This window comes from Schistocerca cancellata, chromosome 8 (genome assembly GCF_023864275.1).
Source record: "Schistocerca cancellata isolate TAMUIC-IGC-003103 chromosome 8, iqSchCanc2.1, whole genome shotgun sequence".
Taxonomy (NCBI): domain Eukaryota; kingdom Metazoa; phylum Arthropoda; class Insecta; order Orthoptera; family Acrididae; genus Schistocerca; species Schistocerca cancellata.
The window spans coordinates 596,024,082-596,038,159 of NC_064633.1; the positions used below are offsets into that span (position 1 = coordinate 596,024,082).

The 14,078-nt window shown below is 44.2% G+C and overlaps 1 protein-coding gene across 1 annotated transcript in view; it reads right to left on the bottom strand.

Annotated features, from left to right (window-relative positions):
• LOC126094798 (cytochrome P450 6a2-like) overlaps nt 1-14,078 on the bottom strand; it is a 230,274-nt gene that overhangs the window by 21,186 nt on the left and 195,010 nt on the right. Inside the window, exons 5-6 of the mRNA XM_049909364.1 lie at nt 11,954-12,175; nt 3,788-4,039 (exon numbers count right to left, since the gene is read on the bottom strand). Of these exons, the coding sequence (XP_049765321.1) occupies nt 3,788-4,039; nt 11,954-12,175 (474 nt within the window). The remainder of the gene's footprint in view (nt 1-3,787; nt 4,040-11,953; nt 12,176-14,078) is intronic.

A 14,078-nucleotide genomic window follows, 5' to 3' on the forward strand; every position in this document is an offset into this window, starting at 1 on the left:
TGGTAGTTGGAGCTAGACGCATGGTTCAGTCCGTTACGGAAATCGGTAGGGAATTCAATATTCCGAAGTCCACAGTGTTAAAAGTGTGCCGAGAATATGTAATTTCAGCCATTGCCTCACATCATTAACAACACAGTGGCCGATGACTCGTTACCATATTGGCTGGACGGTAGACAACTGGGAAGCCGTGACCTGGTACCGATGTCAGTTGGTTAGAGCTGGTGGTAGGGTTCGAGTGTTGCGCAGATCCCACGAAGCCATGGATCGAAGTTGTCAATATGGGACTGTGCAAATTGGATATGGCTATACAATGATGTGGGACATGTTTACATGGAATGGACCGGGTCCTCTGTTCCAACTGAACCTATCATATACTGCAAGCGGTTATGATCGGCTGCTTGGAGAGCATCTGCAGCCATTCATGGAATTCACGTAAGGCGCCATGTAACCGGACCACAACTGTTCACGATTGTTATGAAGAACATTCTGGACATTTCGAGCGAATGCTTTGGCCACCCAGATCGCAAGACACAATTTCCATTGAACATTTAAGGCAGATGACCGTGAGCTCAGTTAGTGCACAAAGTCCTGCACCAGCAACAATTTCGCAGTTAAGAAAAGCTATAGAGATAGCACGTCTCAGAATTTCTGCAGCGGAATTTCAACGACTTGTTGAGTAAATGTCACGTTGAGTTGTTGCACTACGGCGGTCAAGAGGACGTCCGACACGATATTAGCAGGTATCTCATGACTTCTGTCACCTCAGTGCGCATTCCAAAGAAATGGCCTACAACTGACAGTCAAAGGAAAGGCTACTGGGAGTAAACAGAAGAAGGCCTGGAATGCTATGTAAGCCTCCGACGCAGTCAAATTTCTTACCTCCACAAGAGCAATGGCGTGATTACGAATAGCTAGCCGACAATGAGGCATGGGCCACGGATAATGTGATTCGACTGGAAACTTATGTTTATATTAAAAATGAAGAAATTCCTCTTGCTGTATTTAAGGTGTCATTATTATTTTGGCAAATAGTTTCAATGTTGTAACAACGTCATCATCAGGCCCTATAAAATATACCATACACACAACACCCAATGTGACATCAGTGATCTATGAGTTATTATGTAAACAAATACATTATAGACATATTACATAATGGACGAATTCAATAAAATTAATTAGATTTTGGCCGTTTTCATTAAATGCAATCATTCTGGAAATTAACAATTTATGTGGTACCAATAAGTTCAAATGAAATTATATACACATGATCGTTTTATTACACATTAATGTCAACCATTAAATGAAAGGGGAGAATATATAAAAAGACCTAGGTGACAAGCCGTTACCTTTACGGGTAATAAACAGTGCTATAAAGAATATGCATTGGTAATCAGACACATATCAGGTAAGATCCATTATTAAAGAATAGTAAAGGGCGGGAAAGGTAGAAAGAGTTATGTTTGCATAACACTGCATCACACAAAGTGACTGTGAAACAAGTTAGTGAAACAACGTCAATGACAACGTCGCAAAACGAATAATAAGAGACTGGAAAACGAGTATGGAACCTAGTTAATGAAGGGATGTCTGTGGTGTAAAATAGGTACTAATCAATCTAAAACCTGCTCATTCGAATAAAAATGTAGGTGAACATGCCACTGAAAAACCTTTTTTCAACGTCTTTGTCTCATCGACAGCAGTAAATTGGAAACACCCTTTATTCTTTGTTTACTGTAGCCTGTATTTTATTTATTTAATCTAATTATTTATAAATAAATCTACGTAGCAGCAAGGAAAATGTGTTTTCATTTTTGAAACACATAACTGTAAATTGCCCGTGGAGTAGTTGAACTTTTTCATAAAGCATAATAGATCGGTTTGAATTTCTACATGTCTATTTTGTTTTATTTAGAAACTAGTTTGTTAGCCAATGTAGCAGAAACTTCTAGACTATTATACATATTTAAGTGTTACTGATAAAGTGAATGAAATTATTATTGTAAATTGATTAGCACTTTGTGGAAAGGCACCCTTCTGAGTCTGAATGTGCTGTATTTGTATATCCAATGCCCAATGAAATAAAATAAAAAATGACTGTGACTTTCTTCCATGTCTGTGTTATAATAACAATCTCTTAATCTTCCCTGACGTCAATAAATGGTATGTAAGATAAAATAAATAGCTTTAGTGCACGTATCTGCAAGATGAACTCACCATATTAATCCACGAAGGCTACTCGTTCGTTAAGGTCCGATCTGTCGCGTAATGGAAAGCACAGTGAAAATCCGACGAGGCTTTGCAGAGATGTGTTGGCAGATTCACTAGGATGCTCGTCGAGAGCGTCAGGCCGCTCTTGTCAGTTCTGAGCGTACCGTGAGCACGTAAAGATGCACAGAAAATAGTACCAACTGGCAAGTACTGTATGGGTGCCTGCTGAGATATCTCGCCTGGTTTCAAGCAGTCGTCATAACGTAATTGTCATGCACTTCCTTCTTCATCACGATTCTGGCCTCACTCTGTTGGGACAATTAAGACGCTCCTACAGCGTATTCGGTAGGAAGTTCTTCTATTTTTTTTAAAATTTTACACGTCTCGTTCCATCATAAGCTTATGTAAACGCAGTCAACAATATAACATAGGAATCAGCTTAATTTTTCAAGGAACTCCTGGACAGTGTAAAAGGAGTGCGTATCAAGAAACTCCTCAGTCTGGATTTGAAAACGCGAAGACAACTGCTAAGATTTTTGAATTTTTGTGGGAGTTTATTGAAAATGGATGCAGCAGTTTACCACGCATCTTTCTGCACAAGAGACAAGGAAGTGCGACGGAAATGAAGACTGGATTTCTGCCTAGTTCTAACTGAGTGAAAGCTGCCAATTCTTGACAATAAGCTTATATTGTTAACAAGAAACGACAGTAAAGAATATACATATTTATATTAAGGGGCCAATATCAGAATACCCAGACTAATGAACAGAGGTTGACTAGAGCTTCACGATCTTTCACCACTTATTGCCCTTACTGCCCGTTTCTGAGCCAAAGATTCCCTTTGTGAATGGGAAGAGTTACCAAAAATATAAAACTGTGGACATAAGAGAATTAAAATAAGCAAAATTGTCTAATTTTCGTGTCGAACGATCACTTACTTAAGATACCGTTCGAATAGTAAAAATCGCAGCATTAAGTCTTTGAAGTGTTTCATCACATGTCTCCCTCTGTGTTTCATCTCTACTCACATGAAACGCTGGCTATGAAGGCAACATCTTTACATAGACAGTGAGCTACAGAGCAGCGTATAGAATTGATGTAATGCACGATTGGAAAGTTGGTACAACGCTACGACAAATGTCATAGTTGGAGCGACGACTATGTGGAGAGGTAGTTGCAAGATGTCGCTAGCTGTTGCAAGTACAATTTTGAGCATCACCTTGGCTTCCACTTCGCGACCCACCGGATCTTCAATAAAGAAAGAGCCCTGCTAGATTTTCTTGTTTTTATATTTTCATCTGTGTTTTCAGCTCTCATTCGTTGCAATCGCAATTTTGTAAAAGCCTTTATCGTGATTATTACGAGATTATATTTTCATTTCTCTTGCACAGGGATACTACTGAATGAATTTGGTCAGGAACATGTTCACTGTGACGAATAAAAGTTCATAGCGCACCCACAGGTGTTCGAACGTGGTGTCCTTTAAAATTCCAAAACTCTCAAAAGTGGAAATAACGCAGGACAAGCTGTGAGAGCAGGGTATCAAACTGTAGCACAGTTGCAGTCACAGTCTTACCAATACAGTTCCTCGGTCCCTCCCCAAAGGGAAGGTAGGCGTTCCGGTTGATGTTGGCCCTGTTCCGCTCGTTGAACCTCTCCGGGTCGAACTTGTCGGGCTGTGGGAAGTACCGGGGGTCGCTGTGGAGGCCGCACACCGGAATGAAGACCCTGGTGCCTGGTTCGATGACCGCTCCGGACCCCGGCAGCTTGTACGGCACCTCGCACACGCGGTCCAGGAACGGCACCGGCGGGTACATGCGCAGCGTCTCTGCAACGAAGTCGAGGAGCTTACTGAGAGCCACACAGTAGTTTTCCAAGCAGGTAGACATGAACTTACTGATGCAATCACATCGGGACTTTCCATTCCGCTCCTTCGTCACATTTTGTTCACCAGACTGTCACCACCCGTACGTCTAATGGTAAAAGAGAGGTGGAAGAGTGCTCAGTTCTCACCCAATCGTCTTTGTCTCCAGCCGAAAGGAAATTCTTGAGAGGATATAAGGGAATCGCCTGTGAAGAAATACCCAGATTTCCTTGAACCCCTGTTGTTAAGTCACACACGTGTACTCAGCCTTTTTTTCCCTTTATTGTATTTCGACTCCTCCCCCCAAGGTGGCGGGCTGGCAGCAGCTTATTACGCTGCTCTGCAGCCTACAGACTTTTTAAAATGTAAGGAGAAGAAACAATAAAAGCAGGCGATAAAACGGGGACTTAAACTTTAAAACGGCGGAAAATTGGGGAAAGTTGAAACATAAAGCAAAGGGTTGGCAAAGCGACTAAAAATACACAGGATGTAGACAAGTAACATACTAGACAGGCAATTAAAAAACATGGCGACAGTCTGGTTTCTTTGCAAAAACAGACATAATGTCTTATGGGATAACAGCAATCAGTGATTTTTTAATGTTACTTAAAATCCGTCTTGATTGCAAATTTTTTTTTTATTCATATGACCGGTTTCGGTTCTTTCAGAACCATCTTCAGATCTGATATTTCAGTTACAGGAGTAACCCGTCCAAATCTAGCAACTTTCACATGCTATGCATGCATGTGACGTAGCATGTGCAAGTTGCTAGATTTGGAGGGTTACTCCTGTAACTGAAATATTAGATCTGAAGATAGTTCTGAATGAACCGAAACCGGTCATATGAATAAAAAAAATGCAGTCAAGACGGATTTTAAGTAACATTAGTCTGGTTTCTGTTCGCAAGAAATATAAAATCACATCCAGCGACAGTATGACGGCCGTTCGCAACACTTCGGAAAAGACACACAACACTGAACACTCACTGTAAACACTGCACTAAATATCGGCACAAAGAAGACACACCATAGCCTAGGGCAGATGGGGGGGGGGGGAACCTTGGACAGATGAGGGGGAAAACAAGGAGGGAGGAGAGGAAAAACGAAAGGGGGGAAGCCAAAGGAGGGAATGTACTCATAAGGGGGGGGGGAGGGAGGGGCAGGGCAGACGTGAGAGGGAATGGGAAAATGCAGAGGAGGGAAATGCAAAAGGATTCGGGGGAGAGAAGGGGGGCAGAGAGAGGGTAGGTGGGGAAAAAAGAGGATGGAAGGAAGGAAAAGGGAGTCCAAGAAAAGGATGGAGGAAAGGAGGGGGGGGTGAGGATCAGAGTTGAATGGAGGGATAAATGGAGGGAGAGAGGGCATCATACAGGAGGGGGAGTTGATGGAAGCCACCTTGGAAAAGGAGATGAAGGGTGTAGAGATGGAGGGTAGGGGGGACACAACAGTGAAGACATGGCAGGGGGCAGGGATGGGAGAGGAGAGGAGCAACCAGGGGGTGAGAGGGATCAAGGCGGTGGGAGGTGTAGAGGATGCGGATATGTTTGAGTAACAGGAGCAGATGGGGGAAAGGAACGAGATCATAGAGGATCCGCATGGGGGACGGGAGGCGTATACGGAAGGCGAGGCAGAGTGCATGACGCTCAAGGATCTGGAGGGACTTATAGAATTTGGGGGGGGGGTGGCAGATATCAAGGCGGGACTGGCATAACAGAGGATGGGACGGATTAAGGATTTGTAGGTGTGGAGGATGGTAGAGGGGTGCAACCCCCATGTCCGGCCAGAGAGGAGTTCGAGGAGTCGGAGGCGGTTGTGGGCTTTGGATTGGATGGAGCGGAGATGAGGGATCCAGGTGAGGTGACGGTCAATGGTGAGGCCCAAGTAGGTGAGGGTGGGGGTGGTGTACTCAGCAAAAGCTAATGCTAGTACCTGGTCTGCTGATAGAACACCAATAAGAGAACTGGCCGTTACAACTGATATTCTTCCACAGCGAGGCTGCTTTTGAAAGGCTCCCTCACAAGTTAATTTGGAAATATACAGGGTGGTCCATTGATCGTGACAGGGCCAAAGGTCTCACGAAATAAGCGTCAAACGAAGAAACTACAAAGAACGAATCTTGTCTAGCTTGAAGGGGGAAACCAGATGGCGCTATTGTTGGCCCGCTAGATGGCGCTGCCTTTGGTTAAATGGATATCAACTGCGTTTTTTTAAATACGAACCCTCATTTTTATTACATATTCGTGTAGTACGTAAAGAAATATCAATGTTTTAGTTGGACCACTTTCTTCGCTTTGTGACAGATGGAGCTGTAATAGTCACAAACATATGGCTCACAATTTTAGACGAACACTTGGTTGCAGGTATGATTTATAAATTAAAATACAGAACTTAGGTACGTTTGAACTGTATAAATGTAATGTCTCCTTCTCTACAGATAACAGTTTAAAGAGAAATTTTGTACATTCAGTAGAGATCGCCGGCGATTGATTTTCCAATTCAGGGGTTTACAAACTAACCTGTAACAACTGTCCTTCATATTATATTGGTCGAACAGGCAGAGCTGTGAAAACAAGATATAAAGAACACCTATTAGGTAAGAAAGGAGCGAATATTCACAAATCTACTTTTGCTGAACACCTCCCGATAGCCAGTCATACGCCAAAACATTTAGAAGACATTGTTGTCCTATACAGAGAAGACAAAGTGCGCAGATTAGATCTGCGGCAACAGTTACAAACGTTCAAACATCTTGAGCTCAAGGATGGTAATATACTGAACGACCAGTTGAACCTTGTTTGTAAACCATTTTTCGAAGCCTTTAAACCTGTACTGTTTACGATATAACATTAATGCTGGTAACCTTAGTGGTTTATTTCCTCAGGAAGCTATGATGCACCTTCAGTGCTTTAGGCTTACTACCCTTTATGTAATGATGGTTATGTGACGATGTATGTTTGCTACCACATCGGTCCTTATGTGATTTTACCTGGCTCTAAAATTTTTGTTTTTCCTGTGACTGTGTACTAGCAGGATCGTGTACTAGTGTTCGTAATTCTTTCTCGACAAGAGCCATTATTGTCAATTTTAAAGTTCTGACATGTATACCGTTCGTGGGCTTCACTAATATAGTAATGTAATTTTTTTTATATATTTTGGCTGTATGTACCACTGGGTGTAAGTTTCTCGGCGTAAGAGCCACCTGCCTTTTTTGATGTATAACGACATTATTTGGACCAATGCTCCCATACTGTTATAGCGGGAGTGTTAATTTCCTTCCTTTTTTATTGTTACTCTACCTAAGAACGTTATTAATATTGATAATTTACACGTTGCCTTCGTGCGCCAATTGGCACATGTTTCCCGGCACGAGCGCCACCTGCCCTGCTTTCAGAGTAACTACACTCGCCGATTACACTCAGTCGGTTGTGAGCCCTGCAAGATCCATGAGCTATTTTATATTAACGCCACAAATCCTAATTCTAGGGCTATATTTTATTTTTGACACATGGATCTATGTCGACAATTGTAAAAACGGCGATGGTACATTAGTCCTTACTAATGTAAAATTCGAAGTACCAGTCGTCGTTCTCATACTTCTGTAATGCAAGAGCTGTCTAATCTGTCTTAAAATTTATTCTTGGCTCCTCTGTTATGCCAATCCTGCCTGGATATCTGCCCCCCCCCCCCAAATTCTATAAGTCCCTTCAGATCCTTGAGCATCATGCACTCCGCCTCGCCTCCCGTATCCGCCTCCCGTCCCCCACGCGGATCCTCTATGATCTCATTCCTTTCCCCCATCTGCTCCTATTCCTCGAACATATCCGCATCCTCTACACCTCCCGCCGTCTTGAACCCCCTCACCCCCTGGTTGCTCCTCTCCTCTCCCATCCACGCCCCTTGCCACGTCTTCACCGTTGTGTCCCCCCTACCCTCCATCTCTACACCCTCCATCTACTTTCCCAAGGTGGCTTCCGTCAACTCCCCCTCCCGGACGATGCCCTCTCTCCCTCCATTTATCCTTCCTATCACCTCTGATCCTCACTCCCCCTCCTTTCCTCTGTCCTTTCCCTGGGCTCCCTCTTCCCCCCCTTCCGTCCTGTTTTCTCCCCACTAAACCTCTCCCTACCTCCCTTCTCCCCCCCCCCCGTCCTTTTGTATTTCCCTCCTCTGCCTACCCCACTCCCTGTCGCGTCTGCCCCCCACCCCTCTTATGGGTCCTCATCCTCCATCAGCTCCTTTCCCGGTTTTCCCCTTCGCTTTTACTCTCCTTTGCCCCCTTTTTTGTTTTCCCATCTTCTGTCCAGTTTCCCCCCCCCCCCCACCTGCTCTCGACTGTGGTATGTCACATTTGCCAACTTTTTAGTGCAGTGCTCCAGTGACTATTCAGTGTTGTTTGTCTTTCTCGTGTTGCGAACAGAAACCATGCTGTCGCTAGGTGTGAATTTTATGTCTTCTGCGAACAGAATCCAGACTGTCGCCGTGTTTTTTAATTGTCTGTATATTGTTTTCCCTGTCTGCTTCGTATGTATTTTATTAGCATCATCATCCCTCTGTTGTTTGTTTTAAGTTCCACGATTTCTTTTCGCCATGTTGCTCCTTAAGTCTCCGATTTTATCGCCTGTTTTTCATTATTTATTCTCTTGAACTTTCTCGCAAAATCTGTAGGCTGAAGAGCGGCATACTAGGCTGCTGCCAGCCCCCCCCCCCCCCCCTTCGGGGGGAATTGAAATTCAATAAAGAAAAAAGAAAAAAAAATTCTCGGCTTATAAGTTTCTTAATTTTGTAATGTAAGCTATGATGTTCATTACCCGTAGGTTGTTACCTTCTGAAGAAGACAAATTTATATTTGTCGAAACCTCAGTAAATAATTTTTTTATCCGTTGCAACTGGTCGGCTGTTTATAATTTTATTAAAAAAGTTGTAGAAGCCGATCTCCGAGAAGATCAGGTTCTATTCCGGAGAAATGTTGGTACACGCGAGGCAAGACTAATCCTATCATTTATCTAAGAAGCTAGTTAAACGATAGGCAAACGAACGTTTGTAGTATTGGTATACTTGGAGAAAGATTCTGACAATGTTGACTGGAGACACTCCTTGAAATTCTGAAGGCAGCAGTGGTAAAATATAGGAAGCGAAAGGCTGTTTATAGCCTGTGTGGAAAATAAGACGGCAATTATAAGTGCCGAAGGCCATGAAAGGCAAGCAGTGTTTGCTTCGGCAGTGAGACAGTGTTATAGCTTTTTCCGGATGTAATAATCTGTACATGTAGCCAGAGGAAACCCAAGATAATTTGGGTCAAGAAATTAAAGCTCAGAGAAAAGATATAAAAATTTAAAGTTTGCCGACGACACTGTATTTCTGCCGCCAATACCAAAGGATTTGGAAGACGAGTTGAATGGAATGGATAGTGTCCTTAAAGAATGATATAAAACATCAACGAAAGTAAAAGGAGAGAAATGGAATGTTGTGAAATTACATGAGGCGATATTGAGGAAATATGATAAGGGGACGAGAGTAGCTGAGTATTGCTATTCGGTCAGTAAATTAAGTGATGATGAGTCTGAAGTAGGGAAGATATATAATGTAGATTGTCAGCTGCAAGAAAAGATTTTCTGTAGGGGAGAAATTTGTTAACATCGGATATAGACTTACGTGTTGGGACGTGTTTTCTGAAGGTACACTCCTGGAAATTGAAATAAGAACACCGTGAATTCATTGTCCCAGGAAGGGGAAACTTTGTTGACACATTCCTGGGGTCAGATACATCACATGATCACACTGACAGAACCACAGGCACATAGACACAGGCAACAGAGCATGCACAATGTCGGCACTAGTACAGTGTATATCCACCTTTCGCAGCAATGCAGGCTGCTATTCTCCCATGGAGACGATCGTAGAGATGCTGAATGTAGTCCTGTGGAACGGCTTGCCATGCCATTTCCACCTGGCGCCTCAGTTGGACCAGCGTTCGTGCTGGACGTGCAGACCGCGTGAGACGACGCTTCATCCAGTCCCAAACATGCTCAATGGGGGACAGATCCGGAGATCTTGCTGGCCAGGGTAGTTGATTTACACCTTCTAGAGCACGTTGGGTGGCACGGGATACATGCGGACGTGCATTGTCCTGTTGGAACAGCAAGTTCCCTTGCCGGTCTAGGAATGGTAGAACGATGGGTTCGATGACGGTTTGGATGTACCGTGCACTATTGAGTGTCCCCTCGACGATCACCAGTGGTGTATGGCCAGTGTAGGAGATCGCTCCCCACACCATGATGCCGGGTGTTGGCCCTGTGTGCCTCGGTCGTATGCAGTCCTGATTGTGGCGCTCACCTGCACGGCGCCAAACACGCATACGACCATCATTGGCACCAAGGCAGAAGCGACTCTCATCGCTGAAGACGACACGTCTCCATTCGTCCCTCCATTCACGCCTGTCGCGACACCACTGGAGGCGGGCTGCACGATGTTGGGGCGTGAGCGGAAGACGGCCTAACGGTGTGCGGGACCGTAGCCCAGCTTCATGGAGACGGTTGCGAATGGTCCTCGCCGATACCCCAGGAGCAACAGTGTCCCTAATTTGCTGGGAAGTGGCGGTGCGGTCCCCTACGGCACTGCGTAGGATCCTACGGTCTTGGCGTGCATCCGTGCGTCGCTGCGGTCGGGTCCCAGGTCGGCGGGCACGTGCACCTTCCGCCGACCACTGGCGACAACATCGATGTACTGTGGAGACCTCACGCCCCACGTGTTGAGCAATTCGGCGGTACGTCCACCCGGCCTCCCACATGCCCACTATACGCCCTCGCTCAAAGTCCGTCAACTGCACATACGGTTCACGTCCACGCTGTCGCGGCATGCTACCAGTGTTAAAGACTGCGATGGAGCTCCGTATGCCACGCAAACTGGCTGACACTGACGGCGGCGGTGCACAAATGCTGCGCAGCTAGCGCCATTCGACGGCCAACACCGCGGTTCCTGGTGTGTCCGCTGTGCCGTGCGTGTGATCTTTGCTTGTACAGCCCTCTCGCAGTGTCCGGAGCAAGTATGGTGGGTCTGACACACCGGTGTCAACGTGTTCTTTTTTCCATTTCCAGGAGTGTATTTGTGCGAGAGTGTAGCGTTGTATGGAGTGGAACTTTGACGATAAAGAGTTCAGACAAGAAGGGAATTGAAGTGTGGTGCTACAGATTAATACTGAAAATTAGATCAACTAAACAAATGTGGAGATAATGAACAGAATTTTCCAGAAAAGAGTGACATAACTTGACTATAAGAAGGGAATGTTTGATAGGATACAATCTCATATATCAAGGGGGTTACTAATTTAGCGTTGAAGGGGAGTGTGCTGGGTGAAAACTGTAGAGAGAGACCAAGAGATCAACGCAGTAAGCAGGTAAAAACGGATGTAGGTTGTAATGGTAACTGGTAGATGAAGAGGCTTGAATGTAATACAGCGCTTGTGTGTATGTATCGAGGACATAAATCCAATCTCACTGATTTTATTCAGTAACGTAGCTTTTAAAGGAAAAATAAACAGAATAAGTTATTACTGTTAATTTTCTTTTAGTACAGCTTTCTGTAGCTAGTCTGATTAGTGATGGGAACAGTGCTGTAGCTAACACCCAACAGCCACTTTACAGCAACACTGTTCACAGAGATCATTTCATCTCGAATACTGAGATAGGTTTCCTCAAGTGACACACAACTTTAAGAATCGTCTGGGTCCTTTGTTTAGCTACGAGATGTCGTGAGGTTTGAAGGTCTCTGCAATTGAACCGCCAAGTTCTGTTAAGATCATTTCCTTAGATGTGATGTTATGCGCCATATAAAAACAGAAGAAACTTGATAGCGTCTGCGTATTGCGTGAGTGGAGACGCACCCGCCACGACCTGGTCGAGGTAGGTCATGTCCTGGATAGCGTCGTAGGTGATGGCGCCGCCGTGCTTGCGCACGACCGCGTCCATCTCCGCCCTCACTCGCTCCTGGACGTCCTGGTGCAGCGCCAGCTCGTGCAGGCAGAAACTCATCGTCGTAGACGACGTCTCGAAGCCGGCCGAGAAGAATACGAAGCACTGTGCCGTCATCAGCTCGTGCGTGATTTCTGCAAAAAAAAAAAAAATGACGTCTATATCTCGCCAGGACAACTTCAGCTGAGTGGATTCGTGAACTACAGATCGAGAGGCGCGAAAGAATACAAGTTTGGCTGTCACAGGAACTATGCGTGAAGCTCTAGCTGACTGTCTAACAAAATATTACTGAAAAATGTTTCGCAAAACCCAAAGCAATTGTAATGATGAGTAAAGACTACGTAAGGTAGTTTGCAGACTCATAGGTACTAAAGGAACTGAAACTGGTGACACCACTACAGAAACGGAAATGCTAAACATTGTTTTCAAGTATCATTTACAAAGATCAATCCAAAATACTGCCACAATTTAATTTTTCCTCTACTGTCATTATGAACGGCATACTATAGACGTCTGTACACTGGATTCTACACTGTTTGTTGTTGTTGTTGTGGTCTTCAGTCCTGAGACTGGTTTGATGCAGCTCTCCATGCTACTCTATCCTGTGCAAGCTTCTTCATCTCCCAGTATCTACTGCAACCTACATCCTTCTGAATCTGCTTAGTGTATTCATCTCTTGGTCTCCCTCTACGATTTTTACCCTCCACACTGCCCTCCAATGCTAAATTTGTGATCCCTTGATGCCTCAAAACATGTCCTACCAACCGATCCCTTCTTGTAGTCAAGTTGTGCCACAAACTTCTCTTCTCCCCAATCCTATTCAATACCTCCTCATTAGTTACGTGATCTACCCACCTTATCTTCATCATTCTTCTGTAGCACCACATTTCGAAAGCTTCTATTCTCTTCTTGTCCAAACTAGTTATCGTCCATGTTTCACTTCCATACAGGACTACACTCCATACAAATACTTTCAGAAACGACTTCCTGACACTTAAATCTATACTCGATGTTAACAAATTCCTCTTCTTGAGAAACGCTTTCCTTGCCATTGCCAGTCTACATTTTATATCCTCTCTACTTCGACCATCATCGGTTATTTTACTCCCTAAATAGCAAAACTCCTTTACTACTTTAAGTGTCTCATTTCCTAATCTAATTCCCTCAGCATCATTCTACACTACTGGCATTAAAATTGCTACACCAAGAAGAAATGCAGATCATAAACGGGTATTCACCGGACAAATTGAAACGGAACTTGTTATACCGTTCCAATGTTTTATTAAATTGCTAGCACGCAGAAATTATTAGCAATAGTTTCTTCTCTTGCAGGTAATACCTCAGCTGGTATCCAATGGAGAGAATGGACTAAACAGTGTTATTTATTGAATTTTTTTCTGTTGTGACCAGGTTTCCCATTTTCCTTTCCTTTCCTTTGTGCGCCCTGGATGGTATAAATGAGTGAGTGTGTGAACTAGCGGAAAGTTTTAGGTACATATTGTAACACTGCATGAATGGTCGTTCTGGGGTAGGGTAGTACCAACCCCCCAAGCGTGAACAAGTTTAGCAGAGACCAAGTTTGCAGGTCAGGGCAAAGATGACACGTAGGCGCGCGTATTGACTCTGTCAGGTTGGCGCGCCACCCCCACCACGTTTGTAAGCGGAACGGTTAGACGAATTCGGTTGGAAGAGCACTTGTTCCTGGGTCGTGGTGCTGGACACACATGGAGACGCAGCTCTCGTTTTGGTAATGTAAACATAGGTATTAGATTGTCTGAAATCTGCTTTGTAATGAAGTCCAGATGTTGAAATCAGGTGCGAAATTACCACTGAACCCCATAAGGGAATTGATTTTCTTAATTTACTCGAATTTCAGTAGACCTTGAGTTAGTGCGTTGTTCAGGCAACGCACCATGTGCCATAAGCCAACAGGCACGTTATTGCTCTGTGCTTAACGAAAATTCACTCATTCAATGTATTTTAATGTGCTCTTCCATTTACAGTAATATTTTGGGGATTTTTATTTGTTTTCCAGAT